General features: G+C 40.6%; 1 protein-coding gene across 1 annotated transcript in view; it reads right to left on the bottom strand.

Moving 5' to 3' along the window:
• LOC120052026 (protein kinase C-binding protein NELL1-like) overlaps nucleotides 1-22305 on the bottom strand; it is a 536246-nt gene extending 513941 nt beyond the window's left edge. The window contains exons 1-2 of the mRNA XM_038998895.1: nucleotides 22200-22305; nucleotides 21708-21890 (exon numbers count right to left, since the gene is read on the bottom strand). Of these exons, the coding sequence (XP_038854823.1) occupies nucleotides 21708-21890; nucleotides 22200-22305 (289 nt within the window). The remainder of the gene's footprint in view (nucleotides 1-21707; nucleotides 21891-22199) is intronic.
• Nucleotides 22306-24328: the final 2023 nt, after the last annotated feature.

Below are 24328 nucleotides of genomic sequence, written 5' to 3'. Positions count from 1 at the left end.
CAGCATTAACTAACAGGTTACTGTAGCCTACAATTTCACCAAACCAAATCATTTTCAGAAACACATTTAATTCAATGATCTTCCTTACTTCTTTTGTCAGATGATCTGTGACTCCCATGGGGTTACAACTAAACATAGACCACAGTTGCCGGAGAATTAAATCCATTATTATTCATCCTATACATGCTATGGAATATAATATACATGCCATTACAATTATGACATTGTTACTATAATTGACATATTAGGCCATAGCCTTGACACTTAAAGAATGAGCAAGCTACATGACATTTAGTATGAAGTCACCTAGGTGTCCTTCACGATTTGCTCAAATGTACCCAAGTGGCCGAATTGGTAAATTTATAGATTTTCAAGAATATAACTATAGAAAACATACAAAAATGCTATGCTAATAAAAAATACAAGTTTACACACTCCCAGGAATGTCATACATTATGGATCTTTAGCTTCCCTACATAAAATGTACTAACAGGAGACGCAACAAGAATGCTGATCCAATGTCTCCAAACACAGAAGTGAAATATTTAAGATAAGGGCCAAGTTTGCAGCCGACACTGATCTAATGTCAGAAGCGAACACCACAAACCACACAAAGTAAAAGTAATAAAAATAAAAAAACACTATTTACAATTAAAAGAATCTAGAACACGCTCTTCACAACATTGTGCTGCTGGTCCCAAGTCCAAAGTCTTTTTCTGCTGTAAAGCACTTACCTTCACCTTTGATTTAGCTTTTCCAGTATTAGTAGCCATATTGTAAGTTCAAAATTTGCAAAACACTTAGTTTTCATAACTCACAGATATGCGTAACGAGCTTCGACATATTCTTTCATAAATGTGCAAAAGGAATTAGCCTCCTGGCACGCTAGTATAGCTGAGAAATAGTGCAACGGACAAAGGGTTTCCGCATACTCTTGTAAAGCACAGCTCATTAGCTATCTAGCTAGCTTAGTTTGAAAATGATACGTGCTCATTTAACAAAGATACAGTCAATCAAGTGAATACCGCCCGTGTCATCGGCACGTAATGATGCCGAATGACGCCTTCCTAGCTAAAATTTGTTTCCCAATGGATTGACTGAATGCAGACTGATGTAGAAAAGGCTGGTTACTTTTTAGAGTGTCTAAGGAATATAAACAAAGGTAATTTGACTGGTTGAAACAACGTTTAGCATTCGATTTTCACAGATGTCTTACTTCGCAAGTTGAACGAGTGGAAATACAAAATCGATCGTGCAAACTATATGGACCTTTTTATGATATGAAAAGTGATTTAATCTAACAAAACAACACTACATATTATCTCTGGGACCCTTAGGATGACAAATCAGAGCAAGATTTCAGAATGTAAGCAAATATTTCACCTTCAGATGTGAATGTATCAAACCTGTCGCGGTGAAAAAAAGTGTTTGTTGTTCTGCACTCTCCTCTAACAATAGCATGGCATTTTTTCGCTGTAATAGCTACTGTAAATTGGACAATGCAGTTAGATTAACATCTTATGGCTGCATTCCCGGGATCGATATGACAACAGCCAGTCGAAGTGCAGGGCGCCAAATTAAAAAAACAGAAATCTCATAATTAAAATTCCTCAGACATTCATGTGTCTTATATCATTTTAAAGGTAATCTTGTTGTTAATCCCACCAAAGTGTCCAATTTCAAATAGGCTTTTCAGCGAAAGCACTACAAACGATTATGTTAGGTCACCACAAAACCACAATAACCACAGCCATTTTTTCCAGCTAAAGATAGCTTTCACAAAAACCAGAATAGAGATAAAATGAATCACCAACCTTCGATTGTTTTCATCAGATGACACTCATAGGACTTCATTTTACACAATACATGCATGTTGTTTGATTAAGTTCATATTTATATCAAAAAATCTGAGTTTACATTGAGGCGTTAGATTCACTAGTTGCAAAAACATCAAGTGACTTTGCATAGCCACATAGTTTCAACAGAAATACTCAACATAAATATAAATGATAATACAAGTAATACACATAGAATTATAAATATACCTCTCCTTAATATGGCTGCAAGCCCGATGTCGGTACACTTATGACAACAGCCAGCTCAAGTGCAGGGCGCGAAATTCAAAAGATATTTTTTAGAAATATTTAACTTTCACACATTAACAAGTCCAATACAGCAAATGAAAGATAAACATCTTGTGAATCCAGCCAACATGTCCGATTTTTTTTAATGTTTTACAGCGAAAACACCACGTATATTTATGTTAGCTCACCACCAAATACAAAAAAGCACAGACATTTTTCACAGCACAGGTAGCTTGCACAAAACCAACCAAACTAACCAAGAACCAACCAAACTAACCAAGAAACAACTTCATCAGATGACAGTCTTATAACATGTTATTCAATAAATCTATGTTTTGTTCGAAAAATGTGCATATTTGAGGTATAAATCAGTTTTACATTGCAGCTACCATCACAGCTACCGTCACAAATAGCACCGAAGCAGCCAGAGTAATTACAGACACCAACGTGAAATACCTAAATACTCATCATAAAACATTTCTGAAAAATACATGGTGTACAGCAAATGAAAGACAAACATCTTGTGAATCCAGCCAATATTTCCGATTTTTTAAGTGTTTTACAGCGAAAACACAATATAGCGTTATATTAGCTTACTACAATAGCCAACCACACAACAGCATTGATTCAAGGCAAACGGTAGCGATAGCGACAAAACCAGCAAAATATATTAATTATTTCACTAACCTTCATAAACTTCATCAGATGACAGTCCTATAACATCATATTACACAATACATATATGGTTTGTTCGAAAATGTGCATATTTAGAGCTGAAATCCGTGGTTATACATTGTGCTAACGTAGCATCTTTTTCCCAGAATGTCCGGGTATACTTATGACACTCACCTATTCTGACCAAATAACTATTCATAAACTTTACTAAAAAATACATGTTGTATAGGAAATGATAGATACACTAGTTCTTAATGCAATCGCCGTGTTAGAATTCTAAAAATAACTTCAGTACGACATCCAGCTTACGTTATAGCGAGAGAGCGCACAAAATCTGGGCGCAAACTAATAGTAAACATGTTCGACAGATATATGAAATAACATCATAAATGGGTCCTACTTTTGATGATCTTCCATCAGAATGTTGTACAAGGGTTCCTTTGTCGGGAACAATCGTTGTTTGGTTTTAGAATGGCCTTTTCCCCTCTTGAATTAGCAAGCAGACTAGCCAAGTGGCGCGAAGCTCTCCTTCGTGAACAAACGCAGAGAACGCAACACGCCTAACCTCCCGAAAAAATTTGGACAAATGTAAAAGTGTTTTCTATCCAATAGTAATAATAATATGCATATTGTACGAGCAAGAATTGAGTACGAGGCCGTTTGAAATGGGCACCTTTCATCCAAGCTACTCAATACTGCCCCTGCAGCCCTAAAAAGTTAATGCAACCGCTGTGTCAGATTTCAAAAAGACTTTACAGAAATATAAACCATGCAATAATCTGAGACGGAGCTCAGATGATTAGCCAAATTAGCCACCATGTTGGACTCAACAGAAACCAGAAAATACATGATAAATGTTTCCTTACCTTTGATGAATTCATCAGAATGCAGTCCTAGGAATCCCAGGTCCACAATAAATGCTAGATTTTTTCGTTCATGTCCGTTATTTATGTCAAATTAGCTACTTTCGAATTGTTTACCAAATACCCTAACCAAAGTCTCAAAGCGCGACCACTATAATGTGACGAAATGTCCAAACGTTCCGTTACAGTCAGTAGAAACATGGCAAACGATGAATCAATCTTTAGAATGTTGTTAACATACATCTTGAATAACGTTCCAACCGGAGAATTAAATCGACTTCAATTGAGAGATGCAACGGAGCTGCCTCTCACGTGAACGCGCGTGTTGAATGCATGGTCACCTCATGGCACCTCATACTAAATTCTGTCTCCTTCGACCCCCCTTCACATTAGAGTCATCAGACTTAGTTCTATTGACTGCTGACATCTAGTGGAAGCCGTATGAAGTGAAAACCCATCAATATCTCTCTGTATTTTCAATAAGAGCTTGGTTGAAAATATGGCACCCCCAGAAAAAATCCAAACAGGAAGTGGAACTTCTCAGGTTTTTGCCTGCCATATGAGTTCTGTTAATTCAAACAGTTTTAGAAACTTTAGAGTGTTTTCTGCCCAATACTAATAATAATATGCATATATTAGCAACTGAGACTGAGGAGCTGGCCGTTTACAATGGGCACCTTTCATCCAAGCTACTCAATACTGCCCCTTCAGCCATAAGAAGTTAACAATAATTTACACTTTCTGCCCATATAAGACACTTATATGTACCAACATGTTTTTCCCGCTAAAACCCACGTTCTTAACACATTGCGCTACATGATTTACAACTGTAGATGGGACACCGATCCCAAACAAACCAGACAACAGGTTTGATAAGATGTAGCTAGCTAGCTTTCAATACTACCTGGCCAGCAAAAATTACTGCTAGCGCACATTAGCTAGCAAGCTAGCTAGCTTGTTTCATCTCTGATTTGCTAGATAAGTTAGGTAGCTAGCATTTGAGGGCTGACTGTTCTCATAAAAGTTTATTGTGTCGTGCAAAAATGAATGAAGGCTCCAGCTATGGTGTTAATTCATGTCATGTCTGACTACTGCAGTACTGCTTGTCCATGTGCTAGCTAACAGCAACAAGCCCAGACTAGCTAAACGTTGTGTCAGCATCCAGCAGAAATCAGCTTGGTGGTTACATAGTAACGGCATCACCAGCCGGGTTGTAAAACTGGGCTGCGCTGGCCCGGGTTTCCCTGAACACAATTCCATTCAAGCCAGCTCGAATTTGGTGCTAATTTTAAGTGCCAGTGGAATCGGGTCTTAAATGTTGTGAATAAAATCAATGTATTTTTTGCAAATAGTACTTGCTAGTAACGTTAGCTAGGCTAGGCTAAACGCAATAGCTCATTGTATTTTAAGCTGTTCCAATACTAAATGACAGTCAGTATATTACTGCTTTCGGTTGGCATTACCATAGCCATTTTTTACTATTTGTACAATTTTTCTTCTTAAAATGTGATTTAAAATCGAACCCTAACCGTATCCCTAACCTTAACCACACTACTAATCTTATGCCTAACCTTAAATTAAGACCAAAAACACATTTTGGTTTTCATTAATTTTTATGATATATAAAACTGACTTTGTAGCTATGGTATCTAGTAAAAACTGTTCAACAGACTCGTGAAACGAAACCTGCTATACTTTTTTAGATTTATTATCAGGCTTTTTCATATGTTGGACATATTTTTTAAATTAATGTTAGCCTAGACTACTTGTTGAATATTTTTCTAACATTGCCTCTTAGCTAAATCAGTAATAGATTATTTTATGTCAGTGTCATTCTCCTCGCTTCGAAATGTATAGCTAGCTTGTGGAAAGGGAAATGTTGCAGTCATCTTGTGAACATGTGAGTCAAATCTTGGAATTGATTCGGTACATGCCATGAAATTGCACATTATTTCTGCTTCTAGCCTTGGCTTTCAACTCACTGCCACATTAGCATGTTGCAAAAAAGCGGATCCATAACTATATTTTACAGTTAGCCAGCTAACTTGGGACAGAGGAGCGTGAAACGGATACTCAATGAATGGATTTCTGTTCATTCAACTTGTTAGCTACGTAATTGTAAGCAACAGTATAAAAGTAGTCACCTTCCAATGGGAATATTATGTTTTTTATTAACCCGATATCACTTGTACCAGTCTCCATAGACTGTAGACCATATACTTCCATAAGTTTTTTCAACTGGTACCGGGGGACCTTCAGACGTGTCTTGTGAAGCAAAAAAAGGATATGTATGAGTTCGTGAGAGTCTCACCTTTCCACAGAAGGGTTACAGCATATTAGTGTGTAGCCCAAACTGTTCAGATGCTACAGACAGAAGTTGGCAGATTGGCTGCTCCGACTTCAGATGAGTCCCAACATGCTGTGGGGGTCATAGAATCAACAGAGAACACCATCGTGTTCGTGAGAGTCTAATCTTGCCAAACCGTTCAGACGCTACAGACAATAATGTGAGAAGACTGGTTTTCGTGATGTCTGACAAACACTGTTCTGCCGCTGTCATAGGCAGATGCAGTGGATAGAGATGCAGCCAAAGGGGGTAAAAAACAGATATCTCTAGCTTAAACTGACAGATTTTTAGCTGGATTTTTTTATTATGTTAATTAGATTTCCGTGAGGCGAGAACATCAACCTTAGGGATTAAGGCACACGAAAAATCCCATGTTCCAGAAGACATTTCTGCCAAAAAACACAATTCAATCAACAACAACAAAAAAACTTTCAAATCAATCTAATGTATTTATAAAGCCCTTTTTACATCAGCCGATGTCACAAAATGCTATACAGAAACCCAGCCTAAAACCCCAAACAGCAAGCAATGCAGATGTAGAAGCACGGTGGCTAGGGAAAACTCCCTAGAAAGGCAGGAACCTAGGAAGAAACCTAGAGAGGAACCAGGCTCTGAGGGGTGGCCAGTCCTCTTATGGCTGTGTTTCTGGGTGGAGATTATAGCAGCACATGGCCAAGATGTTCAAACGTTCATAGATGACCAGCAGGGTCAAAAAATAATAATCACAGTGGTTGTAGAGGGTGCAACAGGTCAGCACCTCAGGAGTAGATGTCAGTTGGCTTTTCATAGCCGATCATTCAGAGTATCTCTACCGCTCCTGCTGTCTCTAGAGAGTTGAAAACAGCAGGTTTGGGACAAGGTAGCACGTCCGGTGAACAGGTCAGGGTTCCATAGCCGCATGCAGAACAGTTGAAACTGGAGCAGCAGCAGGTGGACTGGGGACAGCAGGTAGACTGGGGACAGCAAGGAGTCATCAGGCCAGGGAGTCCTGAGGCATGGTCCTAGGGCTCAGGTCCTCAGAGAGAAGAGAGAAAGAAGGAAAAAGAGAGAAAAGAGAGAGAGAGAGTTAGAGGGAGCATACTTAAATTCACACAGGACACCGGATAAGACAAGAGAAATACTCCAGATATAACAGACTGATCCTCGCCCCCCGACACATAAACTATTGCAGCATAAATACTGGAGGCAGAGACAGGAGGGGTCCAAAGACACTGTGGCCCCATCCGACGATACCCCCGGACAGGGCCAACCAGGCAGGATATAACCCCACCCACTTTGCCAAAGCACAGCCCCCACACCAGTAGAGGGATATAGTCAAACCACCAACTTACTACCCTGAGACAAGGTTGAGTATAGACCACGAAGATCTCCCCCACGGCACGAACCCAAGGGGGGCACCAACCCGGACAGGAAGATCACGTCAGTGACTCAACCCACTCAAGTGACGCACCCCTCCTAGGGACGGCATGGAAGAGCACCAGTAAGCCAGTGACTCAGCGCCCGTAATAGGGTTAGAGGCAGAAAATCCCAGTGGAGAGGGGGGAACCGGCCAGGCAGAGACAGAAAGGGTGGTTCGTTGCTCCAGTGCCTTTCCGTTCACCTTCTGGGCCAGACTACACTCAATCATAGGACCTACTGAATAGATGAGTCTTCAATGAAGACTTAAAGGATGAGACAGAGTCTGCGACACTCACATGGATAGGCAGACCATTCCATACAAATGGAGCTCTATAGGAGAAAGCCCTGCCTACAGCTGTTTGCTTAGAAATTCTAGGGACTAAAAGGAGGCCTGTGTCTTGTGACCGTAGCGTACGTGTAGGTATGTACGGCAGGACCAAATCGGAAAGATAGGTAGGAGCAAGCCCATGTAATGTTTTGTAGGTTAGCAGTAAAGCCTTGAAATCAGCCCTAGCCTTAACAGGAAGACAAGGAAGAGAGGCTAGCACTGGAGTAATATGATCAAATGTTTTGGTTCTAGTCAAGATTCTAGCAGCAGTGTTTAGCAGTAACTGAAGTTTATTTAGTGCTTTATCCGGGTAGCCGGAAACTAGAGAATTGCAGTAGTCTAATCTAGAAGTGACAAAAGCATGGATACATTTTTCTGCATAATATTTGTACAGAAAGTTTCTGATTTTTGCAATGTTACGTAGATGGAAAAAAGCTGTCCTTGAAACAGTCTTGATATGTTTGTCAAAAGAGAGATTGAAGTCCAGACTAACGCCGAGGTCCTTCACAGTTTTATTTGAGACAACTGTAGACCCATCAAGATTAATTGTCAGATCCAACAGAAGATCTCTTTGTTTCTTGGGACCTAGAACAAGCATCTCTGTTTTGTCTATGAATCTTTGGGTTGTCCGAGAATTTATAGCATGGCTTTTGATGATCCTTGGTTGGGGTCTGAGCAGATTATTTGTTGTGATTGCAAACGTAAAAAAATGGTGGTCCGATAGTCCAGGATTATGAGGAAAACATTAAGATCCAAAATATTCATTCCACGGGACAAAACGAGGTCCAGAGTATGACTATGGCAGTGAGTAGATCCAGAGACATGTTGGACAAAACCCACTGAGTCAATGATGGTTTCGAAAGCCTTTTGGAGAGGGTCTGTGGACTTTTCCATGTGAATATTAAAGTCACCAAAAATTTGAATATTATCTGCCATGACTACAAGGTCCAATAGGAATTCATGGAACTCAGTGAGGAATGCTGTAAACAGTAGCTACGTATAAAAAGTGATTGAGTAGGCTGCATAGATTTCATGACTAGAAGCTCAAAAGACGAAAATGCTGTCATTTTTGGGGGGTAAATTGAAATTTGCTATCGTAAATGTTAGCAATACTTGTGAGATGCGCAGGGGATATGGTCAGTAGTGCAACCACGAGGAGAGGCCTCATTTAACACAGTAAATTCATCAGGTTTAAGCCATTTTTCAGTCAGGCCAAACCCATCAAGATTATGATCAGTGATTAGTTCATTGACTATATCTGCCTTGGAAATGAGGGCTCTAACATTAAGTAGCCTTATTTTGAGATCTGAGACATCACAATCTCTTTCAATAATGACAGGAATGGAGGAGGTCTTTATTCCAGTAAGATTGCTAGAGCGAACACCACCATGTTTAGTTTTGCCCCACCTAGATCGAGGCACAGACACAGTCTCAATGGGGATAGCTGAGCTGACTACACTGACTGTGCTAGTGGCAGACTCCACTAAGCTGGCAGGCTGGCTAACAGCCTGCTGCCTGGCCTGCACCCTATCTCATTGTGGAGTTAGGGGAGTTAGAGCCCTGTCTATGTTCGTAGATAAGATGAGAGCATCCCTCCAGCTAGGATGGAGTCCGTCACTCCTCAACAGGCCAGGCTTGGTCCTGTTTGTGGGTGAGTCCCAGAAAGAGGGCCAATTATCTACAAATTCTATCTTTTGGGAGGGGCAGAAAACAGTTTTCAACCAGCGATTGAGTTGTGAGACTGCTGTAGAGCTCATCACTCCCCCTAACTGGGAGGGGGCCAGAGACAATTACTCGATGCCGACACATCTTTCTAGCTGATTTACACGCTGAAGCTATGTTGCGCTTGGTGACCTCTGACTGTTTCATCCAAACATCGTTGGTGCCAACATGGATAACAATATCCCTATGCTCTCACCAGTACCATCTTCAGATTAGCCTTAACGTCAGTAGCCCTGCCCCCTGGTAAACAGTGTATGATCACTGGATTATTATTTTTAAGTCTAAGTCAAATGGCTCTCATGTGAAGTAGTGACATGCACCTAGCTTCTTGAAATGGGAATACCTAGTCAGTTATCCAACTGAATATAATAAACTGAAATGTGTCTTCCGCATTTAACCCAACCCCTCTGAATCAGAGAGGTGCAGGGGGCTGCCTTAATCGACATCCTCGTCTTTGGCGCCCAGGGAACAGTGGGTTAACTGCTTTGCTCAGGGGCAGAACAACATATTTGTACCTTTTCAACTCAGGGATTCAAGCCAGCAACCTTCCGGTTACTGGCCTAACACTCTAACCACTAGGCTACCTGCCGCCTCAATTCAATGGTTCTCATATATTTACATTAAGTTACTGGTGTCTCATTTACAGTAGTGTTCTGACAATTCATTTGCTGTAATAATTTTTACTTACATTAAAACGGTGTAAATTTACATTATTATAATATTATTTACATTAAGTTACTGGTGCCTCTTTTACAGTAATTTACTAGCAATCAAGTTGCCGATAAAATTCTGTAGATTAACAATACTTTGTTGGCAACTTAATTGCCAGTAATATACTGTAAAATGTACAGAATGTATTTTACAGTGCATCTACATACACTACCGTTAAAAAGTTTGGGGTCACTTAGAAATGTCCTTGTTTTTGAAAGAAAAGCTTTTTGAAAGAAAAGTCCATTAAAATAACATCAAATTGATCAGAAATACAGTGTAGACATAGTTAATGTTGCAAATGACTATTGTAGCTGGAAACAGCCGATTTTTTATGGAATATCTACATAGGCGTACAGAGGCCCATTATCAGCAACCGTCACTCCTGTGTTCCAATGGCACATTGTGTTAGCTAATCCAAGTTTATAATTTTAAAAGGCTAATTGATCATTAGAAAACCATTTTTGCAATTATGTTAGCATAGCTGAAAACTGTTGTTCTGATTAAAGAAGCAATAAAACCGGCCTTCTTTAGACTGGTTGAGTATCTGGAGCATCAGCATTTGTGTGTTTCAATTATAGGCTCAAAATGGACAGAAACAAATACATTTCTTCTGAAACTCATCAGTCTATTCTTTTTCTGAGAAATTAAGGTTATTCCATGCGAAAAATTGCCAAGAAACTGAAGATCTCGTACAATGCTGTGTACTACTCCCTTCACAGAATAGCACAAACTGGATCTAACCAGAATAGAAAGAGGAGTGGGAGGCCCCGGTGCACAACTGAGAAAGAGGACAAGTACATTAGGGTGTCTAGTTTGAGAAACAGACGCCTCGCTAGTCCTCAACTGGCAGCTTCTAGGCTGAGATTAAGATGGGCAAAAGAACAGACACTGGACACGTGTTTTTTCAGCTACAATAGTCATTTACAACATTAACAATGTCTACACTGTATTTCTGATCAATTTGATGTTATTTTAAATAACAAAAAATTAGCTTTTCTTTCAAAAACAAGGACATTTCTTAGTGACCCCAAACTTTTGAACGGTAGTGTACATTTGTTATTTTCTCCTCTGATTTGAGCCCAAACAAAACACTTAATTTCCCTACACTGCACCACTATATTCAGTCATCATCAGTACAGATCACTCCGTGTCGTCAGAGTTTTTAGATTACATTTTTTTTTTTTTTAAGTCAAAATAATGAAATGAGAAAGAAATAGAAAATAGAACAGAACATGATTCTGGTCAACTGAGATATGCCATGCATAAAACCTTACCTATGTGTAAATGAAAACAAAAGATGAATTAATGTGATGCCGGTCAACGGTGTTATAAATAGAAATGCACAAATATAGGCTAATCTTGAAGCACTTAAAATGAACTTTTAGCAACATTTAATTTTAATAAAAGTGAATTATAAGGTTATAATTGTGTTTGTAACATTGTTTTATATACCAGTTTTAGGAAGAGTAATCCATGGTCGAAAATATCTGGCCCCCCTGAAATAACCTTTTTCAAATCTCGCACCCTTAAGAATATAGTTGAAAAGCCCTACCCTAACCCTTTTCCTAACCTTAACTTAATTCTCCTAACATGTCACCTAACCTGGCACGTTAATTCACCTTACCTGCCACTGGGGCCAACGGCAAATGACCCAGCTCTTCTCAAGTGAAAAAGAAAAACACCAGCATTCTGGCTACATTCTCATTTTAGTGGAACAGCAGAGTCTGTGAATTGAACATTTGTAGTTCCACCACTGGCTGTGCCGGCCTACCCAGCGGATGACTAAAGGCAGCTGTGTCTTCCTGATTAGGATAACACATTCAGTGACCTTCACAGAAATCAATTCTACAACTCTGCCATGCAGGCTGGGCTTTAAGCAATGACATTTCCCCTCAGCAGAAACAAAAAGGGACTTGCAGCATCGGAGGAAAGATGGCCAACAGTTTGTTCCCTCACAACGCCCCCACTGTCTTATTTCTCCAAATGGATATAGAAATAAGGACTTCCACACACTTGCAGCTCTCTGGAGATGGATACCACATTGATGACCGCTATAATCCCATTTGTGTACATAACCGAGGCAATCACAGATAAAGGCATCTGATCAGGGCATGTGTGATCTTGAGGCGAAGATTCAGTTAAATCTCAGTGGTAAACACCCGTGCTTAAGCCTACAGTAGTGCATTAACAGTTGTATTGTGCAGATCCCGTTGTTGACCAGAACTGGTGAAGTTTATCTGTGGAAGCAGGCTCGTCTGCCTTCCCCTCTCTCTGGGCGCCTGCTGTTGCCTCCCATTCAGGGGTGTAGTGCTGGAAGCCCACACTGGCCTGTTTGGGAGCTCCAATCACAGCTGCTATGGGAGAAGAGAATCGCCTCCAGCCCCAAAATCCCAGAACACACACTGTGACACTAGAATAAACAGCGCCACAAACATAAGGACAAACACACAGTGGCACACACAAACACACCAACTGGTGTAATAGAAACGGATGCACACACATACACATATTGAAACACATGCATTGAAACACATACACTCACCAACACACATACAAAGAACTACACACGCATGCACACATACACTGCAAAGCAGAGTCTGCTTACAACAAGTACACATGGTCTGTATTCCCTATTTGGTGCACTATTCTTTACCCAAGCCTTATGGGTCCTGGTCAAAAGTAGTGCAATACATAGAGAATTGGGTGCCATTTGGGATACAAACTCTGATCTACTGGGAAGGAACATCTATATTGCGTATAGGTTAGAGCAGGGGTACTCAACTACTATTTGAGAAGGTCCAATCACACACATTTCGTAGGTGGCAAAGGTCCGGATTGATATTGTCATTTATCAGCGTAATAACAACCCCCTACTTTGCAACCCAGGCGACCCCAAACTGTTCACACCCCTCTTGCCTTATGTTGGTGGAGATAACATTTTGCAACCTTCATACTACCAACATACACTGGGTGTACAAAACATTAAGAATGTAATAACACAAGAGCAGCTCTTTCCAGGTGAATCCAGGTGAAAGCTATGATCCCTTATAGATGTCACCCACTTCAATCAGTGTAGATGAAGGGGAGGAAACAGGTTAAATAATGATGTTTAATCCTTGAGACAATTGATACATGGATTGTGTATGTGTGCCATTCATGGGCAAGACAAAATATTTAAGTGTCGTTGAAAGGGGTATGGTAGTAGGTGCCAGGCGCACCAATTTGAGTGTGTCAAGAACCGGATCTATCAAGAATGGTCAGATAAACAGATCACCTGCAGAGATGGAGCACCTTATGTTCCGACTATGGTTATAAATGGTTATACTGTAACTAGGTATGACCTTACATATATGCTTACTTGCAGTCAGAACAGCTCAGAACTCTGCTAACAGAAACCAGCTACCCTCAATGTACACATATTGTTGTATTGGTGTGTATTTTTCAATAAAAATAAAAAAATCTGCAGGAAATGTTATATAAATACCAAAATCCTATAATATCCTCCAATAGTCTATATGTGCAACTTGTTATGGTATTTGGGTTACTATAACATTAGGTTTAAAGTGACTTTGAGGATTTGGGCATGCTTTCTGAATCATCCTGCCATAAGCCATGGCACTCCCATTGTTGCACCTGCAATGATGCTAATGCTGGCTGTGGGGTAAGTAAATAAATAAAATTAAGCTATATTGCACATTGTCTCTCAGGATCAATGTATACATCAGTTTTTGTCAATAAAATTAAGTACATTTCAAATGCTGGTGTAAAGCCCCTTTAAATAGCAGACATTTTTATCACATAAATATGACAGAATGTATAGTATATATATATATATATGTATATGTGTGTGTGTGTGTGTATACACACTACATAACCAAAAGTATGTGGAAACCTGCTCGCCGAACATCTCATTCCAAAATCATGGGCAGTAATATGGAGTTGGTCCCCCTTTGCTGCTATAACAGCCCACTCTTCTTGGAAGGCTTTCCATTAGATGTTGGAACATTGCTTCGGGAACTTGCTTCCAATCAGCCACAAGAGCATTAGTGAGGTTGGGCACTGATGTTGGGCAATTAGGCATGGCTCGCAGTCGACGTTCCAATTCATCCCAACGGTGTAAAATGGGGTTGAGGTCAGGGCTCTGTGGAAGCCAGTGAAGTTCTTCCACACCAATCTCGACAAACCATTTCTGTATGAACCTCGCTTTATGTACGGGGACATTGAGATGCTGAAACAGGAAAGGGCCTTCCCCAAACTGTTGCCACAAAGTTGGAAGCACAGAATTGTCTAGAATGTCAGTGTATACTTTAGTGTTAAGATTTCCCTTCGCTGGAACTAAGGGGCCTAGCCCGAACCATGAAAAACATCCCCAGACCATTATTCCTCTTCCACCAAACTTTAGGGCAGGTAACATTCTCCTGGCTTCGACCAAACCCAGATTCGTCCGTTGGACTGCCAGATGGTGAAGCGTGATTCATCACTCCAGAGGGGGTCAATGTAATAGTCCGGTGGACATTTTATTAATTGTTCTGCAGTCTTATTGCTTGGGGGTAGAAGCTGTTGAGGAGCCTTTTGGTCCTAGACTTGGCACTCCGGTACCGCTTGCCATGTGGTAGCAGAGAAAACAGTCTATGACTTGGGTAACTGGAGTCTCTGCCAATTTTATGGGCTCTACTCTGACATGCCTATTATATAGGTCCTGGATGGCAGGAAGCTAGGCCCCAGTGATGCACTGGGCCATACGCACTACCCACTGTAGCACCTTATGGTCAGATGCCGAGCAATTACCATACCAGGCAGTGATGCAACCGGTCAGGATGCTCTCAATGGTGCAGCTGTAGAACTGGGGACCCATGCCAAATATGTTCAGTCTCCTGAGGGGGAAAGGAGTAGTCGTGCCCTCTTCACGACTGTCTTGGTGTGTTTGGACCATGATAGTTCGTTGATGATGTGAACACCAAGGAACTTGAAACTCTCGACACACTACACTACAGCCCCATTGATGTTAATGGGGACCTGTTCGGCACGCTTTTTCCTATAGTCCACGATCAGCTCCTTTGTCTTACTCACATTGAGGGAGAGGTTGTTGTCCTGGCACCACACTGCCAGTTCTCTGACCTCCTCCTTAAAGGCATCATTGTCAGTGATCAGGCCTACTACTATTGTGTCGTCAGCAAACGTAACGATAGTGTTGGAGTCGTGTTTGGCCATGCAGTCGTGGGTTAACAGGGAGTACAGGAGGGGACTAAGTACACACCCCTGAGGGGCCCCAGTGTTGAGGATCAGCGTGGCAGACGTGTTGTTGCCTACCCTTACCACCTGGGGGCGGCCCGTCAGGAAGTCCAGGATCCAGTTGTAAAGGGCGGTGTTCAGTCCCAGGGTCCTTAGCTTAGTGATGAGCTTCATGGGCACTATGGTGTTGAAAGCTGAGCTGTTGTCAATGAACAGAATTCTCACATAGGTGTTATTTTTGTCCAGGTGGGAAAGGGCAGTGTGGAGTGTGATTGAGATTGCGTCATCTGTGGATCTTATGGGGAGGTATGCGAATTGGAGTGGGTCTATGGTATCCAGGAGCATGCTGAGGATGTGAGCCAAGACCAGCCTTTCAAAGCACTTTATGGCGACCGACGTGAGTGTTACGGGGCGGTAATCCTTTAGGCAGGTTACCTTCGCTTCTTTGGGCACAGGGACTATGGTGGTCTGCTTGAAACATGTAGTTGTGACAGTCAGGGAGAGGTTGAAAATGTCAGTGAAGACACTTGCCAGTTGGTCCGCGCATGCTTCGAGGAGACGTCCTGGTAATCCATCTGGCTCCGCAGCTTTGTGAATGCTGACCTGTTTAAAGGTCTTGCTCACATCTGCTACCGAGAGCGTTATCACACAGTCGTCCAGAACAGCTGGTGCTCTCATGCATGCTTCAGTGTAGCTTGCCTCAAAGTGAGCATAAAAGGCATTTAGCTCGTCTGGTAGGCTCGCGTCAATGGGCGAGTAGTGGGCAATAGTTTACAAGTCCTGCCACATCTGACGAGCGTCAGAGCTGGTGTAGTAGGGTTCAATCTTAATCCTGTATTGGTGCTTTGCTTGTTTGATGGTTCGTCTGAGGCCATAGCGGGATTTCTTATAAGCGTCCAGATTAGTATCCCGCTCCTTGAAAGTGGCAGTTCTAGCCTTTAGCTCGATGCAGATGTTGTCTGTAATCCATGGTGTCTGGTTGGGATATGTACGTACGGTCACTGTTGGGACGGCGTCGTCGATGCACATATTGATGAAGCCGATGACTGAGGTGGTATACTCCTCAATGCCATTGGATAAATCCCGGAGCATATTCCAGTTTGTGCTAGCAAAACAGTCCTGTTGTCACGTTCTGACCTTAGTTCCTTTGTTTTGTCTTTTGTTTTAGTTGGTCAGGGCGTGAGTTGGTTGGGTAATCTATGTTTTCTATTTCTGTGTTGGTTTTCTGTGTTTGGCCTGATATGGTTCTCAATCAGAGGCAACTGTCAATCGTTGTCCCTGATTGGGAACCATATTTAGGTAGCCTGTTTTCTGTTGGGTTTTGTGGGTGGTTGTTTTCAGTCTTTGTGTGTCTGCACCAGATAGAACTGTTTCGGTTTTCACTTTGTTGTTTTTGTATTTGAAGTGTTCAGTTTTGGATTCATTAAATAGGATGAACACTAACCACGCTGCGCTTTGGTCCTCTCCTTCCACCGACGACAACCGTTACACCTGTAGCGTATCATCTGTGTCATCTGACCACTTCCATATTGAGCGAGTCACTGGTACTTCCTGCTTTAGTTTTTGCTTGTAAGCAGAAATCAGGAGGATAGAATTATGGTCAGATTTGCCAAATGGAGGGTGGGATAGAGCTTTGTATGTATCTCTGTGTGTGGAGTAAAGGTGGTCTAGAGTTTTTTTCCTCTGGTTGCACATGTGACATACTGGTAAAAAATGTGGTAAAACTGATTTAAGTTTGTCTGCATTAAAGTCCCAGGCCACTAGGAGCGCCGCTTCTGGATGAGCATTATCTTGTTTGCTTATGGCCTTATGGAGTTTGTTGAGTGCGGTCTTCGTGCCAGCATTCATCTGTGGTGGTAAATAGATGGCTACGAATAATATAGATGAGAACTCTCTTGGTACATAGTGTGGTCTACAGCTTATCATAAGGTACTCTACCTCAGGCGAGCAATACCTCGAGAGTTCTTTAATAATAGACATTGCGTACCAGCTGTTATTGACAAAAAGACACACACCCCCACACCTCGTCTTACGAGACGTAGCATCTTCTCTGTTCTGCCGGTGCATGGAAAATCCCGCCAGCTCTATATTATCCGTGTTGTCGTTCAGCCACGACTCGGTGAAACATAAGATATTACAGTTCTTAACCTGTTATGGCTGCAGGGCGGTGCCGGTACACTTATGACAACAGCCCGTCCAAGTGCAGGGCGCGAAATTCAAAAGATATTTTTTAGAAATATTTAACTTTCACACATTAACAAGTCCAATACAGCAAATGAAAGATAAACATCTTGTGAATCCAGCCAACATGTCCGATTTTTTAAATGTTTTACAGCGAAAACACCACGTATATTTATGTTAGCTCACCACCAAATACAAAAAAGGACAGACATTTTTCACAGCACAGGTAGCTTGCACAAAACCAACCTAACTAACCAAGAACCAACCAAACTAACCAAGAAACAACTTCATCAGATGACAGTCTTATAACATGTTACACAATAAATGTCACGATCGTCTTTGGGTGAGAGAGAGGACCAAGGCGCAGCGTGTGCAAAATACATCTTCTTTTATTAAAGAAGAGAGAAAAAACAAGAAACGAACAACTATACACAAACTAACAAAATAACAAACTGACGACCGTGAAGCTAATCAAACATAAGTGCTGACACTAAACACTTAGACATAGACAATTACCCACAAATGCATGATGCCCATGGCTGCCTTAAATATGGCTCCCAATCAGAGACAAATGAAAGACATCTGTCTCTGATTGAGAACCACTCAGGCAACCATAGACATACCTAGACACATTCACTCAACCATAGACATACCTAGAAACATTCACTCAACACAAACTCATACACTACACCCAACACCCCCTTTACCATATAACCACCCAAAATGACAAAACACAAACATTCCCCATGTCACACCCTGACCTAACTAAAATAATAAAGAAAACAAAGAATACTAAGGCCAGGGCGTGACAATAAATCTATGTTTTGTTCGAAAAATGTGCATATTTGAGGTATAAATCAGTTTTACATTGCAGCTACCATCACAGCTACCGTCACAAATAGCACCGAAGCAGCCAGAGTAATTACAGACACCAACGTGAAATACCTAAATACTCATCAAAAAACATTTCTGAAAAATACATGGTGTACAGCAAATTAAAGACAAACATCTTGTGAATCCAGCCAATATTTCCGATTTCTTAAGTGTTTTACAGCGAAAACACAATATAGCATTATATTAGCTTACCACAATAGCCAGAAACACAAGCCATTTACCAGCAGCAAAAGTTAGCGATCGTAACAAACCAGCAAAAGATATATAATTTTTGACTAACCTTGATAAGCTTCATCAGATGACAGTCCTATAACATCAGGTTATACATACACTTATGTTTTGTTCGAAAATGTGCATATTTAGAGCTGAAATCAGTGGTTATACATTGTGCTAACGTAGCATCTTTTTCCCAGAATGTCCGGATATTTTTATGACACTCACCTATTCTGACCAAATAACTATTCATAAACGTTACTAAAAAATACATGTTGTATAGGAAATGATAGATACACTAGTTCTTAATGCAATCGCCGTGTTAGAATTCTAAACATAACTTCAGTACGACATGCAGCTTACGTTATAGTGACAGAGCGCACAAAATCTGGGCGCAAACTATTAGTAAACATGTTCGACAGATATATGAAATAGCATCATAAATGGGTCCTACTTTTGATGATCTTCCATCAGAATGTTGTACAAGGGGTCCTTTGTCGGGAACAATCGTTGTTTGGTTTTAGAATGTCCTCTTCTCCAGTCAATTAGCAAGGAAAGCTAGCAAAGTGGCGCGAAGCTCTCCTTCGTGAACAAACGCAGCCAACGCAACACGCCTAACGTCCCGAAAAAATTTCAATAATATAATAAAACTATATTGAAAAAACATACTTTACGATGATATTGTCACATTTATCAAATAAAATCAAAGCCGGAGATAGTAGCCGTCTATAACGACAGCTTTTCAGAAGGCAATCCCCGGTTCCTTCTCGCACCTTCCTGAAAACAAGAAATTGGTGTCACGTCATGCCAAGAGCTCTTATTCGACCTCAGATCAAGTCATACACTCCATTTCTTCTCTCACTCCCTATTGGCATCTAGTGGAAGGCGTATGAAGTGCATGTATACTAATACATATCAAGCAAATTAATAGGGATGCCCTAGAACAGAGCATCGATTTCAGATTTTCCACTTCCTGTCAGGAAGTTTGCTGCAAAATGAGTTCTGTTTTACTCACAGATATAATTCAAACGGTTTTAGAAACTAGAGAGTGTTTTCTATCCAATAGTAATAATGATATGCATATTGTACGAGCAAGAATTGAGTACGAGGCCGTTTGAAATGGGCACCTTTTATCCAGGCTACTCAATACTGCCCCTGCAGCCCAAAGAAGTTAAAACTGCTATCAAGTGAGAGTAGAATGTAGTCAAAAGAATCCCTTGCTCCATATGACATGAACAAATCAATATATTTGTTGGAAAATGAAGACATTTACATTAAAAACAAATATGTTTCTCACAACCTAACCATAAGTAACAGCCCTGGCTTAAACTGTTATCAAGTGACAGTAGGGGACAATGTAGTCAAAAAAATCCCTTGCTCCATATGACATGAGCAAATCAAAAGGTTTGTGATAGATGTCATTTACATGAAACATCTTGCATGGTGGACTTTGCTTCAAAACAACTTTAAATGCATGCAAATTATCATTAAAACATAAGGTTTCAAGAGCTCACCCAACCCCCAAAGAATTATCCTCTTTCAAAACAATAGCCTACATTTTGTAAAATACTGGCATTTCAATGACTACTTCACCACATATGACCAAATCAAGATGATATTCTGTACCATGGTGCTTTACCCATTTAACTGACAAAACATTTGTGTGCGCTGAGACATTCAACTTGGCAGCAATCTCATGGCTTTCTTTCAGGTCATTGAGCCTTGACATCTTTCCTGGACCTATAGCTAGTCTATCCTGGCTGAACGTTTCCCAATAATATGCAATGTAATTTTGGTTAAGGTCATAGTGGCATTCTTAAAACTCTTCAGTTGCTTTTTAAATAAATTTTGTTTTGCCTCGTAGCGCATACATGAAGAATGGGCCCAATATTCCTTATACAACGAGGATAATGTATCATGAAGTGGTGTTTCGGTAACAGATTTCTATTAGGAAACAAATACATGAAATGCCTATGATGTTCAGCAATGAAGTCCTTCAGATAAATAGTCATGCCCTTTGTGTAGGAGAAAACACAATATTTACAATTTGTAGTAGTAACAGAAGCAGCTGGCAGTATCTATCATCTTTTTGTACCAGATCACCAAATATCAATAGCAAATTATAGAGAAGACATCAAGACTGAATAGCATTTAGACCCAAATCATTGCTCCAATTTGAGTGCAGGTGGACGATTCCTCCTCTCTTTGTAGCTATAGTTAAATGAATTAACTCTACACATCTTTAGCAGTCACAAAGTTGGCTTATATATATTGTAACACAAGTTACCTCAAATTGTGCAACTCCTTCTAAATTGTCATGCATTATATCAACAGAAAAATAGTCTGTAGTATTGAAGTATTGCAGAGAGTTCAATAAGCAAGCATGCTTCACACCGTACACATGAGGCAGTGTTGGGTTTGACTGAATAGTTTGACAATGGTCTGAGTGCATCTGTTTTGTTCGTAAAGTCACTCTTGGGTCATCCTCAGAGAACACCGTTTGAAAATCCGCTTTCTCAGTGAGGCAAAAACGGCAACAATAACGAGCACTAAATGATTCCACAAAACCAAACAGGCAATGTATACCAAGCTTATCTCCAGTTACTTGGACAATACTGCCATGTATACGATCACTGAAGTAGGGAACTTCAATACCCTCAGTCTCAAGCACTATCAAATCACTTACTGTTTTAAGGTCCTGGGTATGGAAGAGTGCACATAAGTGAATATTTACCAAAATTGAATTAAACTTTGGGGTAACATTTCTCAAAGTAAAGTATATACCTCCCAACTTGTGAATACCCTTTTTTGATCCCAATGGATTAGCAGTCTCAAAGTCATCATAAAAAAAGTTGAATTTGCAATGCATTTTTCTCTTAGAAAAGAGAGAATGTCTCTTCATTTATAGTCCATCTTCCAAATCAAAGTAAACTCCATCTTTAAAAAAGCTCTGAGCTCAGCAACCCTTGGAGTCTCCTTAACCTTCCCAAGGTCTATGTTGTACACAGTTGTCTGTATGAAGGTGTATATGTTGCGCAGCAGTGTATTGTAAGCAGTACCAAAAACGAAGTGAGTCTTGAAAAGCTCATCGAAGGCACCAAGAGCGCTCGTTGACTTGCACGGCAAGGCTCGCTTGTCCAGGATGATGAAGTAAGCATGGATGCCGCTATTCCTGGTCCCGACTGCAAGAAGATATGGTTGGCGACTCTGGTCAATCGCATCAAGGTGCTCCTGGTTCCTGCCTGAAGACGACAAAAACAAACACCATCATTAGTTCATCATAACGGCTGCAGCACTGTCCATGAATAAGAATACCAATACAAACCTTTTGGAATATCACAAGATGATGTTCAGCTTGGGATGCAGACATCTTGCCTGGTCTTTTGCGGCCTTGTGATGAAGGAGGAGTCAAATGGAGCAGGAGAAGGATGGAGGAAATGTCACCGTCCCATCCTAAACAAAGAGATCCTGATTAAAATGGGAAATTCCATCAGTGACATTAACATTTCAGAGTTATTTGAAATATAAATGATAAATTATGATCATCTAACCATCAGCATTCGTGTCAGCTCCCTCATCAACTGCAGATTCTGCCATCTGGATCAGCTCCTGAAGTTCAGCTCCCTGAGTAGTCTTGCTTAGGGTCTTGCTTAGCATGATGATCTTTTGCTTGAATGTAGTTGGCCACCTCTCCAAAACCCTTGGCTGATGTTCCCTCTCCAAACAGCAGTACAAAATCCTGTCCAATCTGTAACAAATAAGACAAAAACATTCCACTTTAACCTCCAAAACAGAGTTTGAGTAAATCACCAGCGTACACATTCATTGAACTACTGGCCAACATGAACTGGCATATAGAGATTAAACACAATTTATACAACTTAAAACTGTTTTTAAAACAGACTTACCCAGCCCTTCACATGAAGAAAGTGTGGAAATTTGGTTAGGATGGTGGAGCATTTACTCGGGTCGTGGGTCATCTTCTTCCTGTACTCAAAGGTCGATTTCATCTTCTGTTTGACTGTTTCTTCATCAGAAGAATGCTTCATAAGAGAAATGGCCTCTCAGCACTGGTCTTCACTCAGGGTAGCCAAAGACTCGCTCTCAGCAGTTGGCCCTCCAGAGTATAGTTGAGTGGGCCGTTTCTCTGATGAAGCCAAATTTCTCTGAATGGTTTTGATTCTATACGAGAGGTGCCCTTCTCCACTATTCGGGTTGTAATAATGTTCCTTAAGAAAATGAACATGGTTTATAATCTTGAAAGAAAAAACAAATAACCAAGTCCCATTTTCTCAGATACCATACAAGACGAATTAAACGCAGATGCCCTTTATCAGTTGTAATGTATACTTACATATCCATTTGCGGTGTAGGAATCCTTCAGGTATGGGAACATGCTTTGTGCAAACGTGCCTTGTGCAAACGTCTCTCTCACACTGCGCGGTGTGAGATGTCCTGACAAGAATATAATGTTATGTTTAGGCGGCAATCAGAATCTCATTGGTCCCCAGTCAGCTAAATATCAGGAGTGATTTTTGAGTCAGTTTCATGCCCATCGAGTTTGATACAAGAGAAATCTTCGACCAATAGCAGTGGATGGTCAGCAGTAGCCTATCCAATTATGTGACTGAGATACTGATACAGAAGTCATTTTTAACATTCAGCAGATATGGGAGCAAGTAAAGCTCAACAATTTTCCTTATGAACCTTTCCTTTAAACTTACCCATGAGTCTCTGTCATCGGCGAAATAAGAATGTTGATCATCTTTCGTCTGGTGCAGTCAGTCAGGCTTTTAGTTTTGGAGTATTCCTTGATGACAACCTCTCCACCAGGCTTTTTCTTCAGTATGCTCTCTATTAGCTTTTTTTTTTAAACAGCAGTTAAAAATCCATTTGATGCCACTTGAATTGAATAATGAGTTTTTTGCTTCGTCATCAGATCTTTGACGCTTTCGTGAGGGGCTTCCATCCTCGCTCAAAATGATTGTATCAACTGACTCATGGTCTGAACCACCCATCACAGAACTGGCAGAGACAGGACTCATCAGGGAAGATTCTGAAATACACAAAGATGATTATACAGGCATGTCAAATGTATGGTTATTTTAAAAGTGATGCCACAAGTAACCAAGACTTGAACACCAGCACATACCTTTAGCATCATTGTTCAGTGTGAGCTTGAAAACACCAAGATCTGGCCGTGTCACCACCTCCTCAAACACATCCCCATCAACTTCAGTTCCAGACCCATCATACAGCTTTGCCTCTGATAAACTAGTAAGTGGGATATATACATTTCAGGAAAGCTGTGACAAACATTAAAACAACAACCTACAATTATAATTGCAATCGTAATGGTAAGAATAATCAGGCTGACTGGTATGAAAATAATACATTTATTTCCAATCATAAATTAAAAGTTTACCTCCAATCAAAAGGTCTTCAAGTGTCAGGTCATTGATCTTAACATGTTTTTGTTCACCACTGAATTTCACCCTGATCAGCATGACTGAAAGCAGTTAATGGTACGCGATAAGGCCAACATGGATGAAAAAGCATTACATTTGTATTTCAATCATGGCACATTATATAAGGACGACTACAAACATTTTCACCAATACTCCTGCAATGCTAATTTCAAAGTATATTATGAGAATATTGGATCATGACCACAACTTGT

This window comes from Salvelinus namaycush, chromosome 1, assembly GCF_016432855.1.
Source record: "Salvelinus namaycush isolate Seneca chromosome 1, SaNama_1.0, whole genome shotgun sequence".
In the NCBI taxonomy this organism is placed as follows: Eukaryota; Metazoa; Chordata; class Actinopteri; order Salmoniformes; family Salmonidae; genus Salvelinus; species Salvelinus namaycush.
The sequence above is the reverse complement of the archived record's forward strand: the minus strand, read 5'-3'. Positions and strand labels throughout refer to the sequence as shown.